This window comes from Hippocampus bargibanti, linkage group LG04 (assembly GCF_051943395.1).
Source record: "Hippocampus bargibanti isolate YZ-2025 linkage group LG04, ASM5194339v1, whole genome shotgun sequence".
Classification (NCBI taxonomy): domain Eukaryota; kingdom Metazoa; phylum Chordata; class Actinopteri; order Syngnathiformes; family Syngnathidae; genus Hippocampus; species Hippocampus bargibanti.
Genome location: NC_142737.1, coordinates 196,632 through 214,852, shown reverse-complemented (window position 1 = coordinate 214,852; position 18,221 = coordinate 196,632). Strand labels below are relative to the sequence as shown.

Below are 18,221 nucleotides of genomic sequence, written 5' to 3'. Positions count from 1 at the left end.
CTGTAGCTGTCCGTTTCGTCGCACGAAAACGCCACGCCGGTCAAACTGATCCACAACGCGGCCGGCCACCTCAACGGACCCGCTCGCACCATCGGCGCCGCTGTCATTGGATATTTGGGTAGGCTAATTGAGCTAGCCAAACCTGCTACGCTAGCAAAGTGAATGACGCGAGCAATGCTAATGAGGCAAACGGGTGTTTTTTTTTTTTTTTTTTTGTATGATTCTTTTTCTGGTGTTTGTTTTGTTTACACCATCTTTACGGGTGTTCATTGTTTGCTCTGCCATTTTGTTTCACCTCTCAAGTACTAATAGCTATCTATTTGCGAGCTAATGGCTATCTATTCGCTGGCGTATAGATAGCTATTAGCTGGACAGTGGCTATCTATTCACTAGCAAATGGCTATCTATTCGCTGGCTAATGGCTATCCAGTCGCTGGCGTATAGCTAGCTATTCGCTAGCTATTAGCTATTTGCGAGCTAATGGCTATCTATTCGCTGGCGTATAGATAGCTATTAGCTGGACAGTGGCTATCTATTCACTAGCAAATGGCTATTCGCTGGCTAATGGCTATCCATTCGCTGGCGTATAGCTAGCTATTCGCTAGCTATTAGCTATTTGCTGGATAGTGGCTATCTATTCACTAGCAAGTGGCTGGCTGTTCGCTGGCTAGTGGCTAGCTATTAGCAATCTTTTCGCTAGCTATTAGCTACCTTGCCGCTGCTCACCCAATCAGCTGCTGGAAAGGGAAAGGCAGCCACTGTGGCGGCGCCATCTTGAAGTGAAAAGAATAACAACAAAAAAAACTAAATAACAAATAACATGACAACGCAAAGACACAGAGAGTCATTCATTCTTCAGCACTTGCTGTAACCTCTTTGTGACATGAAGCAGTTGTAGATGAAAGAGGAGAGGATCAAAGCATCTTTTTCAGCAGTGGATCATTATTTATTAGTTATTTATTATGTTAAGCCAAGCTGACAATCAGAGCAAACTTTTAATTCATTGACTGCCAGATGATGTGCAACAAAAATGTGGATAGCCAAAACATTGCCAGAGGTCAGACCAGCGCTTTATCGATCAAAACCTGAACAAATTCGGCAATTGCTGCACGTCACGTTTTCAGTTCCCGAATAAATACGACCAAAAAATGGCAGTGAATGACTTCCTTTGTGGCTCAATTTTCTTTTGATGGCAGGGGTGCGCGCCTTCTCGCCCAAACCGGTCGCCACCAACCTGCAGTACGTGGGCGGGGCGGCAGCCATTTTGGGTCTGGTCGCCATGGCGTCGGACGTGGAGGGTCTTTACGCCGCCGTCAAGGCTCTGGTCTGCGTGGTCAAGAGCAACCCGCTAGCTAGCAAGGAGATGGAGCGCATCAAAGGATACCAGGTTGGTCGTCGGGGGTTACCACCAAGCGTGTGTCTTCCAAACATTCATTTCCCATAGGAAACCATTAAAAATGAGAATAATCCGTTCCCAGGCCCCCATAAAACAGAAATTTCTACTAAACAAGCCTTGAAACGACACAAAATGGACCTTATGCGCTATGATATTGTAATGAAAGAAGGCAACTGTACTGTATTATCAATTTGTTTTATTGACCTTTGGGATGGTCGTTGACGTCGTTGCCTTTTGATACCTCAGTGAAGTTTCTCGGTGCTAATGCCCTCACTCACACTGTCCCTTGCTCGCTGCTTTTTGTGAAGTTTTTCAAGCTCTTCTACTTTTCGCCTGAGGTGTCACTGTATTATTGTTTGAATAGTTTACATTTGAGTTTTCGTGTCATTTTTAGATCCTGACAAATAATCTTCAAAAAAATACATACAATTGGAACTATATTTGAAGGTTAAAATGCATGTGAAATTTTTATGTGCTTTGAATTTATTCTTTTTATTTTTATCTTTTATTTCAGCTTTTCCTATCAGTAAAAATGTGAAAAAGCTGTTTTTAAACGTGACTTCATATTTAAAGCGTCCGGAATTTGATTTGATGTATTTTTTTATTGTTTTTATTAACTCATTCACTGGCAGACAATGTGCCAAAATGTGGCCTCTGCAGTGCCAGGGTTTTTGTCATTTTCACTGGAACGGATTATTCTCATGTGAATGGTTTCCTATGGAAAATTAATGTTTGGATGACACACTTTTTGCCTTACACACACACACTTTCTGGGGATCAATTAAGTTTGTAAGCCGAGGTATCACTGTACTTTGCTCATCTCATCTCATTTTCCGTAGCGCTTCTTCCTCATTAGGGTCGCGGGGGTTGCCGGAGCCCATCTCAGCTGTCTTCGGGCACGAGGCGGGGGACACCCTGAATTGGTTGCCAGCCAATCGCAGGGCACACAAAGACATACAACAGTCACTCTCACACTCACACCTAGGGACAATTTCATGCATGTTTTTGGAGTGTGGGAGGAAACCGGAGGACCCGGAGAAAACCCACGCGGGTCCGGGGAGAACACGCAGACTCCACACAGGGAGGCCGGAGCGGGACGCCAACCGGCGACCTCTGCACTGTGAAGCCGCTGTGCTAACCACTCGCCTACCGGTCGAGTGCCGCCTGTGCTACTGTACTTTGCTGTACTTAAACGCAACTGGGGTGACGGTTTATGGGCCAATAATGAATGGTAGCATCCACCGGACCGAAACTTTGAGCTAACTTTTACATGTTTGAAATTCACTATTTATTGATGGATTTCTTTCTTTTTCCTAGCTGCTGGCCATGCTGCTAAAGAAGAAACGCTCGCTCCTCAACAGCCACATCCTTCACCTGACCTTCTCCCTGGTGGGCACGGTGGACAGCGGTCACGAAACCTCCATCATTCCCAACTCCACCGCCTTCCAGGACCTCCTCTGCGACTTTGAGGTCGGGCCCACCGCCAAAAACAAACAAACACAAATCCCGAGAGAGTGAAGCCATTCTCCAAAAAAGAAAATGGCAGCCGACATTTTTTTGGTCCTCTATTCCCAGTCTTTGGTTAAATCCACGTGATTGGTCAAGAACGCAGCAGTGAGGGGAGGTGGTTTAAACATGAAACAGGCAGTCAGACGACAGCGAGTGAGTGAGAAAACAGTGACATTTGGAATGGTTTCAACTTTATTGATAGTTCAAAGGCAGAGTGTCGACCGCAAGGTTAAAATATCCCATCAATCAGGCTCCGCAAGCCATCTTGCCACGTGATGCAAAAAGCTGTAGGCCCAGCTAAACAGAACACAATTGATGAGGAACAAGGTAAAATGATGGCAGAGAAAGCACCTCCGAGGGATCATTCCTCCAGACGGTGAAAGAAGAAGGCGACGTTCCTCATCAAGTGTTTCGTGCCGATGAAAGCGGCCACTCCATTCCATCAATGACCATCACAAAGGTCAATAAAACCGCTTTATTATACAGTACAGTGTATTTCTTCCATTATAATACCATAGCGCATTTATTAGACATCAAATAAGGTCTATTTTGTGTAGCTTTAAGGCTTAGAAAGTAGAACATGATGTTTTATGGGGACCTGGGAACGGATTGTTGTCATTTTGATGCTTTCCTATTGGAAATGAGTGTTTGGGATACACACCTTCCACACTGTGTCTGGCAAGCAATGAAGTTGGTCAAACAAGGTAAGACCAAGTGTCCGTTGTGCGTTTTGTCCGCAGGTGTGGCTGCACGCCCCTTACGAGCTTCACCTTTCACTCTTTGAGCATTTCATGGAGCTTCTGACCGAGTCCAGGTGCGTTGTCGCCCCCCCTCCCGGTACCAAGCGGTCCGTTGGGCTTTTCCGTCACTGATCGGCGCGGTGGCTCGTCCCGCTGGCAGCGAGGCGGCCAAGAACGCCAGGCTGCTGCGGGACTTTCACTTGGTGCCCAGGTTGCTGCTGACGCTGCGCGACGCTTCGCTGTCGCAAGCCACCGTGGGCGCCGTTAGCAACGTGCTAAGTCTGCTGCTGCAGGGCTTCCCCAACCCGCACGACTTGCTCAGGTCAGAAAATATCAATCACCCGTTGAAAATCATTTCAACTCGTTCATCGCCACTCCCGAATTTGTTCGGTGGCGATAAAGCACTGGTCAGAACTTCCACAAGGGGGCCGCATTTCCTTTTTTTCCACGTGAATAGTAAGAATACATTTGAAAACTCTCGAGGTCTGAAGAATTTTTCAAAACAATGAATACAAAATGAAACGTCAAATAAAAGCAGTCTAAAAAAAATCACTGTAATATAATTGTCATCAATGTTTTGTTTTTATTCAAAATGATATTTAGTGAATAATAATTTGTTGTAAAAAATATCAAAAAGCTCTGAGGAATTTTTCAAAATGACACCAAAAATTAATCATACATTCAACTGCTAAAATAAAAGTGGTGTAAAAAAATAACAATAAAACAACAATGTCAAATCATTTTGATAAATGTTTTGTCATAAATAAAAAATAAACAAATTAACATAAAAAAAGAAGATATTTAATGAATAATAATTTGTTGTTGACATAAAAAATAAAATCAAAAAGCTCTGACGACCCAAAAAATTAATGATGAATTCAACGGATCAAATAAAAGTGGTCTGAAAACTAAAATAAAATAACACAACAATGTCATATAATGTTTTGTCTTGAATAAAAAAAAAATAAATTTACACAAATGACAATATTTTTACAAAGCGTGGAAACGAAAAACAAAAGCAGTGGGGCTTTTGGGGTGAAGAATGTGACACGATGACAGGAAGTCTGAGAAAATAAAAGGACGTGAGCCAAAAGGAAAGATGTTGATTGCCCTCACGAGCAGCGATAGACTTTCTTTGTATGAGGAAAAATATCAAGTTGATGAGTTGTTGCTGTCGTCGGGTTCGTTCGTTCGTCTCAGGTTGGGTCAGTTCCTGTCGTCCACGCTGCCCACCTTCGCCGTGTGCGAAAAGTTTGTGGCGATGGAGGCCAACGACCAGGAGAAGACGGACCAGGCCAACCAGGACGACTTTGGCGGCCTGCTTTCGGCCAACCTCATCCTGCTGCGCAACAGGTTGCTGGACAACCTGCTCGGGTTGCTCTTCACCAGCAAGGACAGGACGGCCGTCAACGCGCAGTAAGAGACGTGAGCCCGCCTCTCAAAGGCGATGCCTCTGAGCCCACTTGACGTCGTCGTCGTCTTCTTCTTCTTCTTTGAGGGCCTGCGAGGAGCTGGTGCGCACTTTGGGCCCGGACTGGCTGCTGATGTTCATGGAGGAGCACCTTCACTCCAGCACGGTGGCGGCGGCCCTGTGGATCCTCACCGTGCTGCTCTCCAACCCGTCCATCCTGCAGCGCTTCAAGGAGGGCGCCTGCGGCGGAGGCTGGCTGGACCACACCGACGCCGTGCTCACCGACAACATCGGCACCGTGCTCGGTCGGTGCGCCGCCACGCATCCTGCCCACTCTCGACCGCCCAAACTCCATTCAAACTTGCCCTTCGCGGCTAGCGTCGGAACAATCATCATCATCATCATCATACCTTTCATTTATCAGCGCCTTTCAAAACTCTCAAATAGATAGATAGCCAGCAACCGTGACTCCGAGTGTGTTCAATTGGGAATAACTCAAATAGATCAAGTTAGCTAGCTAGCTAGCTAAGAGATAACTAATAGATGGATACCTAGCTAGCTGCTTAGCTGATAGATAACTAATAGATACCGAGCCAGCAAGATAGATAGATAGCTAGCTAGCCAGCAACGGTGACTCCGCTCAACCGGCAATCAGAATCAGAATCATCTTTATTGCCAAGTATGTAGAACGCACAAGGAATTTGTTTCCGGTAGAACACGCTGCACTAGTATCGGCGTCAAAAAAACTGCCAAGTGGCACACTATACGCTTCCATTTTGGAGTCGCGTCGGATCGCAAAAAAAACAAATGAAAATGACAAAACCAGGAACAATACTAGGGAGCGTGTGACCGAGGCTGCCATTCGCGGCACCATCTTGGCGCAATAACTCAAATAGATCAAGTTAGCTAGCTAGCTGATAGATAGCTTGCTAAGTAGACACAACCGGAGACTCCGTTCAACCGTGAATAACTCTAATAGATCAAGTTACCTAGCTAGCTAATAGATATCAAATAGATAGCTAGCTAGCCAACAACGTTGTCTCCGTTCAACGGGGAATAACTCAAATAGATCAGCTAATAGATAGCTAACTAGCTAGCTAGTTAGACAGCTAATAGATATCAAGTTTCCCCATTGTGGGACGAATAAAGGTTTTCTGATTTCCGATAGCTAGCTCGCTAGGTAGCCAGCAACGGTGACTCAACCGGGAATGACTCAAATAGATCAAGTTAGCTAGCTAGCTAGCTAGCTAATAGATAACTACTAGATAGGCAGCTGGAGTTGTCTGCCCTGGTGTCCAGTGACTTTTTTTTTATTGTCCTGAGTTTCAGATGCGTGCTGAGGGCTCACGGGCGGTGTGCGTTTTCAGGCTTCAACGTGGGTCGCGGCGCCGGCGGTCGCTCGGCGGTGCGCGAGATCAACCGCGACGCCTGCCACTTCCCGGGTTTCCCGCTGCTCCAGACGCTGCTGCCCAAGCACGCCAACGTGGCCGAGCTCTACTTCCTGTTGATGGCGCTCTTCCTGCAGCAGCCCGTCACGCAGCTGCCCGAGAGCCTGCACCGACATGTCAGTAGCGTCGCCCAAAAAACTCACCCTTCCAAACTTCTCTTGCTGGTTTCATGATGACGCGCGATGTCCGCAGTGCGACGCAAAGCGAAACGGCCATCCAGCGGCAGGCAGAGCACACCCTGAACCGCTCGCTCGCCTGTCAGTCGCTTGGCTCATATGCGGGCAAACCACCAGTCACGCCAGCCACACTGCCCGATCACAAATGGATTCGGAGAGCGTCATTCCCCAATTAGTTCGCCTTTTGGGTTTTTTTTCTTGCTTGGGTACCGATCAAGCGCTGGTCAGACCTCTGGTGATGTTTTTTTTTTTTTTTTTCCCCCCCTTCCACAAGGGGAAAGGCATTTCCCTTTTTTGTCCATGTTAACGCTAATAATCATAATAATAATACATTTCATTGTTTTTTTTTCTTCAATACCAGTATTTAAATTATCTTTTTATAATAATAATAATGATGATGATAAAAATAATAATGATAATAATCATTTAATCATAATAGTCATAAATATAATCATAATAATCATCATAATACTCATAAATATAATCATAATAATAATCATAAATATTATAATAATAATACATTTAATTTCTAAGCGCCTTTCAAAACTTTCAAGGACACTTTACAGTCACAGGCAAAGTTTTTCTGTGGGTGTGCACTCAACCTGGAAGTAACTCAGATAGATAAAAAGCTAGCTCGCTCGCTAATAGATAGCGATATATCTAACAGATAGCCAGCTAGATAGCAAATAAACAGCTGCCGCGTTAGCCGGCTAAATTGGGGTTATTATGATTATTATTATATAAAACTTAAGTTAAGTTAAAAGAAGCAACTTGAACGAGCAAATTCAACTTACCAACGGCCAAATTCAACTTGTGACCCAGAAAGTTTTTTGTTTGTAAGTTGGGTTTGTTTTCTTTATGATTGTGACGATTGTTCTCTTTTTGCCGTTGAGCTTTGGAGATTCCGTTGAGGCGGTGATGAATTGATTGGATGAAGGCGTGAATTTTCACGTGAGCAATTTGTTTGCTCTTTTGTGCCTCAGTTTGACTCGGACTCCATGTTGACGTTGATTTTTGGCGCGTCCGGCGCCGCGGCGGCCTCCGTCCACGGCGTCTGCACCGAGGCCGCTTTCCTCTTGCTGGCTATGCTACGTAGCATGCTCAACCTGGTAAGGCACAAGTACACACAAATACCTCAGCTCGCCAACTTCATTGCTTCCCAGAAAGTGCCAAACATTAATTTCCCATAAGAAATCATTAAAACTGAGAATAATCCGTTCCCAGGTCCCCATAAAACATCCTTTTCGACTAAATACGCCTTAAAAGCACACAAAATAGACCTTATTTTACGTCTAACAAATGTGCTATTGGATGGTCATGACAATAACGTTGTTTTATTGACCTTTGTGATGGTCATGATGATGATGATGATGAGAGGACAGTAATTTCATCTGCATGTGCTGTATGTCATGCATATTAGCATATTTGACAATAAAGGCGACTTGGACTTTTGATGTACCACCTCTGTATGTTTTGGGGCAGCCGTGGCAGTCGTCGGAGGAGGGCTCGTGGCTGCGAGAGTACCCGCTGACGCTGATGCAGTTCTTCCGCTACCTGTACCACAACGTCCCCGACTTGGCCCCCGTGTGGCACAGTCCCGATTTCCTTTGCTCGATGGCCGCCGCCGTCTTCCCCTTCAACACGAGGCCCTGCTCCGAGATGGTAAGCTTTCAAGGACCACCAACGCCACAACCTTTTTGGGTTGGGGGGGAAAAAATCACTTGAAATCACTTTGCCTGAGCGCAATTGACAAAGACTTTGCAGCAGCATGTCGCTAGATTTGACCTTTTAAGACTGCCGCTGAATATTCAGGAAGTCTTGTTTTCCAGTTGATGACCGAGAAAGCCGCACAAAATGCATTTTGTCCTACTGAAAACTTTGCGTTGGTGGCGAAATTACAAGGAAAACGCCAAACCAAATAACGCCATGGTGAATCCTTGTGCGTTGACTACTATTTGATACTAGTTGACACAAATTCCCAGCGGGCAAATCAGGCCATTTCCAACGGAGCTTGGGTGCCATCTTCCGCATGCATTTTCCGGGACGCCACGTTGCTGTCATTGACGGCTCAAATTGATACGGAAGGACTTGTTGAATCCATTGCAAACGTGGATGCTTTCCTCTTCGGAACTATTTGAATCCTATTCATCAGTCCCAAGAAAGCATCTTTTACCAAATCTGAAGCCATTGTTTGGCGGTTTGTGAAGGAGTTTCCTGGCGTGATGTCACCAACGAGGGGGCGGGACTTTCTGAAGCTCATTTTGTGGCACTTTTGGGACGCTTGAAGACTCCAAATATCATCCTGCGCGTTTTGGCTATTTTCGATGCTATCAAAGCTTTTTGTGATGTCAGTGAGGAAAGAAAAAAATGGCGTGTGCTGTCCTTCCAAGGTAAGCGACTTGGACGACGAGGCGGGCTCGCCCGTCGAGGAGCTGAAGGCCTTCGCTTCGGATTCGGGCATGAACCGAAGCCAATCGGAGTATTGCAACGTGGGCTCCAAGACGTCGCTGAGCAACCACCCGGCCAAGAAGTACGTCTTTGACTTTATGAGGGCGCTGATCGTGGACAACATGTGCGTCACGCCCGCCGCCAAGCAGACGCCCGTTCTCGATCTGCTGCTGGAGGTCAGTCTCAGTCAATCGCCCGTCGGAGATGGTGGACGCCAGATGAGGCCACCTTTCCAAATGAGAAATGAGATGAGATGAGATGAGATTGGTCTACAGTCAAAGCTTGCTTCGCCAGCGTCTCGGTTTTCAAACTATTCGCTTTTCCACCAAAAATGGCGTCCAAAATCGGTTCGCAACCAATTTGGCTTTCAAAAAAAAAAAAAAAAAATCTTGTTTTCTTTATGCCTCCGTTTACATCTGAAAATTGGTTCTTGACCACTTCAACTTTTGACCCAAATGTTTGTGTTTTTGTTTTGTACCTCCGTTTATCACCGAAAATGCAGTCTAGGCCAATTCGTTTGTTTGTTTGTTTTTTTTTTGACAATTTTTTTTTTTATGCCTCAGTTAAGAGGCAAATTGGGCTCTCATCCAATTCGTTTTTTTTTTACCAAAGAGGTTGTGTTTTTGTGCCTCCGTTTACCACCAAAAATGGGTTCTAGGCCAATTCGTTTTCTTGTCGAAAAATGTTTTCTTTTTTTATTCCTCAGTTCTTAATGCTTCCGTTTACAACTGAAAATCAGTTCTTGACCAATTTGGTTTTTGACCAGAAAAAATTGTGTTTTTAGTGCCTCCGTTTACAACCGAAAATGGGTTCTCTGCCAATTAATTAGGTTCTCGACCCCAAATTTTTTTTTTTTTATGCCATCGTTTACAAGCAAAAATGGGCTCTTGACCAATTTGGTTTTCAACCAAAAATGTCATGTTTTATACCCCTCCATTTACAAGCAAAAATGGGTTCTTGGCCAATTTGGTTTTAGAGCAAAAATGTAGTGTTTTTGTGCCTCCACTTACTGGCGAAAATTGGTTCTTGACCACTTCAATTTTTGACCAAAAATTGTGTGTGTTTTTGTGCCTCCGTCATTTGCCACCGAAAATGGGTTCTGGGCCAATTTGTTTTTTGACGAAAAATGTTTTTTTTAATGCCTCAGTTAAGAACCAATATTGGGTTTTCAGCCAATTCGGCTTTTGACCAAAAATTGTATGTTATTTATGCCTCCGTTTACAATTGAAAATCAGTTTTTGACCAATTTGGTTTCCGAGCAAAAATGTATTTTAAAGAAATGTTTTTTTAATGCCTTTTATTGATGACAGTGATTATAATGTGAAATGTTGTTTTGGTTTTTGACCAAATGGGAACCGCTTTCTGGAGTGGATTATGGTCAAAAACCCTATTTTGACTGTATGGCATTTGTAAAATGTCTCCAATACGCGGAGCCATTTTCCAACTTGAAAAGTGTTCAAGTCAATCCAGGTGTCCCCCACCGCTCTTAAGTTTCCCGGATTCTTTTGTGACCCAAAGGCATCTCCGGAACGTTCCACCAGAACTCAGCAGAAAGAGTTCCAATCCAACGTCCTGGACGGCGTGATGGAGCACCTCCTGGCCGCTGACGTTTTGCTGGGTGAGACCCGGCCGGCGGCCTTGTCTTTCGGGTGTGGCCGCGATGGCCCGCTTGGCCCCAAAAAGTGGTAAGAGGAAGTCCCCTGGTGGCAGGTGAGGATTCGTCCCTCCCACTGAGCAGCGGCGGCAGCTACCACATCCTGGTCCACAACGTCTTCTACTTCTGCCAACGCGTGGTGGACAAACTGTGGCAGGGCATGTTCAACAAGGACTCCAAGCTCGTGGTGGACTTCATCGTGCAGCTCATCGGACAGGTCCTCACAAACCACATCCCCCAAAAAAAAACAACAACAACAACAACAACAACACATTTCACACAAGTCCAACACTTTTCTTCCCCAAAAATGTCATCTTCTAACATCCTACAGTGATACCAACTTAAATGGTTCCCAAACAGATGTGTAAGGCCAAAAGTGTGTATGCCAAAAAATAATTTCCCATAGGAAACCATTAAAATGAGAATAATCCGTTCCCAGGTCCCCATAAAACATCATTTTCTACCAAATAAACCTTGAAACTACAAACAATAGAGCTTATGTTATGTATCATAAATGTGCTATGGTATTATAATGAAAGAAATAAAGTGTACTGTATAATAAAGACCTTTGTGATGGTCGTTGATGGCTTGATGACCATCTTTCATGACAATACAATAGCACATTTATGATACATAAAATAAGGTCCATTTTGTGTAGGCTCATTTAGTAGAAAGGGATGTTTTATGGGGACCCGGGAAGGGATTATGGTCATTTTAATGGTTTCCTATGGGAAATTAAGGTTTGGAAGACACACTACAATCCAATAGCTCATTTATTACACGTAAAATAAGGTCTATTTTGTGTAGTTTCAAGGCTCGTTTAGTAGAAAGGGATGTTTTATGGGGACCCGGGAAGGGATTATGGTCATTTTAATGGTTTCCTATGGGAAATTAAGGTTTGGAAGACACACTACAATCCAATAGCTCATTTATTACACGCAAGATAAGGTCTATTTTGTGTAGTTTCAAGGCTCGTTTAGTAGAAAGGGATGTTTTATGGGGGTACCTGGGAAGGGATTATTCTCATTTTAATGGTGTCCTATGGGAAATGAATGTTTGGAAGAGACACTTTTGTCCTTCCACACACTTTCTGGGAAGCAATGAAGTTGGTAAGCTGAGGTGTGACTGTCTCGATTTTATTTCATTGTATTTATTTTTTTTCTTCTTCTGGCCAGTCCAAGAGGCGATCTCAAGGTCTGGGCCTGGACGCGGTGTACCACTGCTTGAACCGCACGGTGCTCTACCAGCTGTGCCGTCCGCACAAGACGGTGGCGCAGCAGGTGGCGCTGTTGGACGCCTTGCGCGTTCTCACCGTCAACCGCAACCTGGTGCTGGGACCCGCCAACCACCATCAGGATTTTGTGGCCTGCCTGGCGCACTGCTTCATCTGCCTGCATGCCGGCAGGTAAGGTCCAATTAGCCCCAGGCGCCCAACCTAATCTGCCTAGCGACAAGTGAGCGAGTGCCAAAATGTATTTATTCTTGATACATTTAGCATTGTATTTCTACCTTGAATTGGTCTGAATGACAACTGACCGTGACTGGAAAAGGTCATTTATGTTGAATATTAGCCGCCAAAAAAAATTCACGTGTGATTTGTTTAACTCATTCACTGCCAGACGGTGTGATCATGATGCTTTATCGGCACCCAAACAAGGAAAAGCAAAACCCGAAGAAATTCCGCAACGGCGCTCCACGTCGCAATTCTCGAAAAAAAAAAAACAACAACAACAATTGGCAACGGCAGCGAATCAGTTCCAAACTGCCACGTGTGATCCGGTTGGCAAATGTGCGGGTGTGCGCCTATGCTTGTCTGCAGCGGCGTGGAAGGCTTCGGCCTGGAGGCGGAAGCCCGCATGACCACGTGGCACGTCACGATGTCCCCCGAAAACGACAGCGACGTCAGCGAAGGTAAACCCTGTTAGATGGCAGGGTGGTGGGCAGGATGCGAAGGGTCCTCCGCAGTCACTCGGGCCGTCCGAACCCTCCGCTATCACGCTGAGTTAAATCAAATTCAATAGATACTTAGCACGGCGTGCTAAATCTTGCTGCCTTGCTCAATTATTTTAAGTCAGATTTTGTTGGATTTGGCTTTTTCAGGCCGTCAGCTTCTACTGAAGGCGGTCAACCGGGTGTGGACGGAACTGATGCACAGCAAGCGTCAGATGCTGGAGGACATTTTCAAGGTGTCGCTGCCGTGCAACGACCGCGGCCACGTGGACGTGGCCACCGCCCGGCCCGCCTTGGAGGAGCCGGCGCTGAAAAGTTGGCACAACCACCTGCTCCACGAGAAGAAATGCATCAGCCGCGGCGAGGCGGCGGCGCCGTCGACCGCCGCCGCGCAGTCCAAATTGTCGCGGGTCAGCAGCGGTTTCGCCTTATCCAAGCTAACGGGGGTGCGCCGCCACAAGAAGGAGAACAACCTGAACAAGAACAGCCCGTCGGCGCAGGTCCCAAAAGCGCCCTCCAAAATCACACAAATATCACCCGAGTTACCGGCGCAACTTTAGTGCGATGACGAAGCTTTTCGGATTGTTGTTGTTGTTGTTTTCTTTGATTTTGAAACGACAGGAAGTTTGCCAATGGATGTTCACCCACATCGCCGTGGTGAGAGATTTGGTGGCCTTGCAGTACAAAGAGCACCAAGAGGTACTTGGACCTTACTCCTGATGCCAAGGATACAACAATCAATACCTCAAAATGGATCCAAATAGGCAAATTGTCCTCGTCTGGGTCACTTATTGATCGGCGGAGTTCCTTTAGCTTCATTACAGTCACATTTTGCTTTTCCGAGGGCTCGCTTCGCCATCAATTTGGTTTTGAGGCCTCCGTTTACAAGCAAAAATGGCTTCTCGGCCAATGTGGTTTTTGACCCAAAATGTTGTGTTCAACCAAAAATCCATTCTTGTCAGCTATCAATAATAGCTAGCTAGCCAGATGGCTAAAAGCTCGCCAGCTAGAGAGCTGCAGATGTCACCTCTTATTTGACTGTCCCCAAAATGGCCTTTTTTGTTTTCTAATGGGTGTCGCTTGCGCGTTGCGTCGCTTCTCCCCAGCGGCAGCAGAACGCGCTGAAGTACGTGACGGAAGAGTGGGCGTCCATGGAGTACGAGCTTCTTCGCGAGCGAGGCCTGTGGGGGCCGCCCATCGGATCCCACCTGGACAAGTTCATGTTGGAGATGACGGAGGGGCCGTGCCGCATGCGCAAGAAGATGGTGCGCAACGACACCTTCTACATCCGCTACCCTTACGTCCCCGACACGCAAAACAACACCGGCTCGCAACAGGTAAGAAGACCTTTTTTATTCCTTCTTGCCGTCAAGCGACTCGTGGTCGCAACTATTGATTTAAATGTTGATTTTTAGGAAGGCTTGGATTGATTCGGACATAGCACGACTGAAGGCCGAGGTGTCAAATGACGCAACGAGTCACCGCTAGGTCACAATAGGCGTTTAGTTCATTATTTTTACTTCAATATGTGTAGGAAGTGATGTCATTATGAAGAATATATCTCCGTATATATATTTTTTTCATTCATGTACAGTAAAGTCTGGTTATATCGATATCGGATATATCGATAGTCCCGGTTATATCGATATTTTTTCCGACCCCCGAGAATATCGATATAACGAGACTTTACTGTATTTAATGTCTAATTTATTTATTTTTACTTTGAAGACTATCAAAATGTATATTCAGAAAAGGAAGTGATGTCATTATGAAGAATAAATCTATATATTTTTCATTTGTTCATTCATTCATGTATTGATGTACGTATTTGTTTTTACTTTGAAGACAAGTCAAACGATATCAAAATCTGGATTTAGAAAAGGAAGTGAGATCCAAATTTGCCCCGACGATTATTTTACATTCAATGAAAATGAAACAAACCTGTCATTATGAATCATAAATGTCTCTCCCCCCCTCTGATTTGCTGTATTATTTGTCTCCCCCTCGACGGTGATCAGAAGCCGCTTCGCTACCGTCGCGCCATCAGCGCCGACAGCAAAGACTACTACATGCGCCTTCTGTTGGGCAACCCGGGCATGTACCAACACTCCATGGAGCACAGCAGCGAAGGCCAGACCACCCGCTACGAACCCGAGCATGGAGAGGACACCATTGCGAGGGTCAAAGGTCGGCAACTTCCAATAATATGACCTGGAGCGTTTTCAAAGGCGCTATTTTCTATCTAGCTGGCTGGCTAGCTAGCTCTCTATTTGCTATCGAGCTGGCTAGTAGTAGCCGTAGCAGTCATAGTAGTAATAGTAGTAGTATCTAGCTAGCTAGCTATTAGCTATCTATTTGCAAACTGGCTAGCTAGCTTTCTATCTATTTGAGTTATGTCCGGGTTGAGTGAATGCTGCCGTGTGTGGCTGCCGCTGCTCGCCCACAGACAAAACTTATCCTGTGGCTGTCAAGTGACCTTGAGAGTTTTGAAAGGCGCTTAGAAATGAAATGTATTATTACTATTATTATTATTATATCATCATCATCAAAATCACCATTTTTTTTGGTGGGGGGGGGGGAATATTGGGGAAATAATGCTAATGTTGCTATTGTCGCTAAAAGGAAGTCGTGATGCCTTTTTGTCCTTTTTTCAGGACTGGTGAAGGCGCCGTTGAAGCGCTCTCGATCAACGGCGGACGGCGGCGACGAGGACGCACAAGACCAGATGCAGGATCTGCTCGCAGAGTCGGGCGCATCCGAGGAGGACCAGCAGCAACGCACTGACAACACCGCTCTGCTGCGACTGCTGGAGGAGGGCGAGAAGGTCAGCGCCTAACCAACAAACTAGCAAAGCATGCGGTGGACATTACAAAAAAACACACACACGGAGCGCCGCAATGGCGGAAGGACACCAAACCGCACGGCCCAACAGCGCCGCGGTGGTTGCCGGACTAGTTGTTTGAACGCAGACGTGGTCAGAAAATGCACAAGATGGCGCCCAAGCTCCGTTGGAAATGGGCTGGGAATTGGTGTCAACTAGTATCAAATAGTAGTCTCGGTGCAACACGCAAGGATTCACCATGGCGTTATTTCGTTCGGCGTTTTCCTTCTAATTTCGCCATCAACACCACGAGGTTTTCAGACGAAAACAAAGTACCCAAAATGCATTGTGTGTGGGTGGCTTTCTCGGTCAGGGGCGTGCGTTCCCTCCGTGACGTCACGTCAGGCATCGTCATCAACTGGAAAACAAGCGCCAGTCTTAAAAGGTCAAATGTAGCTTGAATATGCAAATACGCTCAGTAGAAGTGATTTGAAGCCATTTGACAAATGATGGACACATTTAAGGCTTATTGAGTAGAAAATGATGTTTTATGGGGACCCGGGAACGGATTGTTCTCACGGATTGTTTGGGAGACCCACTTTTGGCCTCACACGCACTTTCTTGGAAGCAATGAAGTTGGTAAGCTGAGATCTGACTTGACTTGACTTGACTTGACTCGTCATTGCGTTTGTGTTTGTGTTTGTGTGCAGATCCAGCACATGTACCGCTGCGCCCGCGTTCAAGGTCTGGACACTAGCGAGGGTTTGCTGCTCTTTGGAAAAGAACATTTCTACGTGATTGACGGCTACACCATGACGCTGTCCAGAGAGATCAGGGACATCGACACGCTGCCCCCCAAGTATGGCCACGCCGCAGCCGGCAAATTAGCTAATGCTAGCTAATGCTACGCCTGTCGTTGTGCGTTAGCTTGCATGAAGCCATCATCCCCAGGGGCGCGCACCAGGGTCAGAGTCAACTCAAGCGCACGTGTAGCATCTTCGCCTACGAGGACATCAAGGAGGTCCACAAGCGACGCTACCTGCTGCAGGTAACGCTTGTTTTTAGCTTTTATGCGGGTGCGGATGGGGTGCGCAGCTTTAAAATAACGAGAGTTTTACCACGTGTGGTAGCCAATGGCGGTGGAGGTGTTCTCCGCTGATGGGAGGAACTACCTCCTGGCTTTCCAGAAGGGGGTGCGCAACAAGGTCTATCAAAGGTACCCTTCCATTTGCACCTAGCTGACAATGACAATGACAATGACGAGGACGTATGAAGTATGAATGATGATGATGATGATGGATCCTCGCAGGTTCCTGGCGGTGGTGCCGTCGCTGGCCGACAGCTCGGAGTCGGTTTCGGGACAGAGACCAAACACCAGCGTGGAGCAAGGGTGCCTTTGCTTCATATTATATCATCATCATATTGATGATGACGATGATGTTACATTTTACTTATACTTTCGCTAATGCTAACATGAGTAAAACTGCTACTCCCACGAATGCAAAATCATTGCTATCGCTAGCAAGAGAAAAATGCTCATGCTAAAATGAGGCTGCTACGTGTCATGTGATCAGGTCTGGTCTCCTGAGCACTTTGGTGGGTGAGAAGTCAGTGACTCAACGTTGGGAGGTAAGAACCTCATCCGGTGCTCGGTCCTGTCCGAGCCTGACTTCCCCATGTATTTATTTTATTTTTATTTTTATTTTTTGTCCCCCAGCGAGGCGAGATCAGTAACTTCCAGTACCTGATGCACCTCAACACGTTAGCGGGGCGCTCCTACAATGACTTGATGCAGTACCCGGTCTTCCCTTGGATCCTCGCCGACTATGACTCTGAGGTGCGCTGCTCTGCCGTCCGCCGTCCATCTCCAAGATCGTCTCGCCGACTCCCGTTTTGGCGTTTTTGGACAAAGGAGCTGGACTTGAACAAGCCCGAGACCTTCCGCGAGCTGGCCAAGCCCATGGGGGCGCAGACGGACCAGCGGCTGACGCAGTACAAGAAACGCTACAAGGACTGGGAGGACCCCAATGGTAGTAAGCATAAGCGCAGAGCAGTTCATCCGGTCCTCGAAGGCCGCAGTCCTCCATGTTTTCCAAGTCTCCCTGTTGCAACACAACACAGCCTCAGGAGTGTCGCAACAGGGAGACTTGGAAAACATGGAGGACTGCGGCCCTCGAGGACGGGACTTTGAGACCCCTGGACGAGATGAACACCCAGCCATTAAGCCACGCGCAAACCGTTCCATTCGGAACAATTAGCCGACTTTTCCTTCCTCGCAATGGTTGATTGAAAGACTTGTACATATAGCTGGCTAGCTATCAATTGGCTAGCTATCTTGCTAGTCAAAGTCAGCTTTATTGTCAAATATGCTAATATGCATGACATCCAGCACAGTTATCTATTGGCTAGCTAGATGTCTAGCTAGCTAGCTAGCTAACGTGTCCTGTGACTGAATAATAATAATAATAATACATTTAATTTCTAAGCGCCTTTCAAAACTCTCAAGGTCACTTTACAGTCAGATCAGTTTTTCTGTGGGTGAGCAGCGGCAGCCACACGCGCCAGCCTTCACTCAACCCGGAAGACACTCAAATAGATAGAAAGCTAGCTAATAGATTGCTATTAGATAGCTAGCCAGCAAACTAGACAGCGAATAGATAGCCATTAG

At 46.2% G+C, this 18,221-nt stretch overlaps 1 protein-coding gene across 6 annotated transcripts in view; it reads left to right on the top strand.

The window, feature by feature from the left end:
* wdfy3 (WD repeat and FYVE domain containing 3) overlaps nt 1–18,221 on the top strand; it is a 55,382-nt gene that overhangs the window by 27,132 nt on the left and 10,029 nt on the right. For 4 of the 6 annotated variants that reach the window (XM_088993299.1, XM_088993298.1, XM_088993296.1 and 1 more), the window contains exons 24-50: nt 7–118; nt 1,197–1,387; nt 2,714–2,866; nt 3,646–3,719; nt 3,806–3,967; nt 4,846–5,061; nt 5,144–5,361; nt 6,424–6,620; nt 7,664–7,789; nt 8,163–8,342; nt 9,071–9,304; nt 10,647–10,746; nt 10,839–10,999; nt 11,958–12,187; nt 12,602–12,693; nt 12,883–13,232; nt 13,354–13,431; nt 13,839–14,069; nt 14,751–14,919; nt 15,387–15,556; nt 16,264–16,412; nt 16,481–16,601; nt 16,684–16,769; nt 16,863–16,943; nt 17,128–17,182; nt 17,271–17,390; nt 17,466–17,586. In XM_088993299.1, coding sequence (XP_088849425.1) covers nt 7–118; nt 1,197–1,387; nt 2,714–2,866; nt 3,646–3,719; nt 3,806–3,967; nt 4,846–5,061; nt 5,144–5,361; nt 6,424–6,620; nt 7,664–7,789; nt 8,163–8,342; nt 9,071–9,304; nt 10,647–10,746; nt 10,839–10,999; nt 11,958–12,187; nt 12,602–12,693; nt 12,883–13,232; nt 13,354–13,431; nt 13,839–14,069; nt 14,751–14,919; nt 15,387–15,556; nt 16,264–16,412; nt 16,481–16,601; nt 16,684–16,769; nt 16,863–16,943; nt 17,128–17,182; nt 17,271–17,390; nt 17,466–17,586 — 4,177 coding nt within the window. The remainder of the gene's footprint in view (nt 1–6; nt 119–1,196; nt 1,388–2,713; nt 2,867–3,645; nt 3,720–3,805; nt 3,968–4,845; nt 5,062–5,143; nt 5,362–6,423; nt 6,621–7,663; nt 7,790–8,162; nt 8,343–9,070; nt 9,305–10,646; nt 10,747–10,838; nt 11,000–11,957; nt 12,188–12,601; nt 12,694–12,882; nt 13,233–13,353; nt 13,432–13,838; nt 14,070–14,750; nt 14,920–15,386; nt 15,557–16,263; nt 16,413–16,480; nt 16,602–16,683; nt 16,770–16,862; nt 16,944–17,127; nt 17,183–17,270; nt 17,391–17,465; nt 17,587–18,221) is intronic. The other 2 variants (XM_088993297.1, XM_088993300.1) reach the window with 1 other exon arrangement.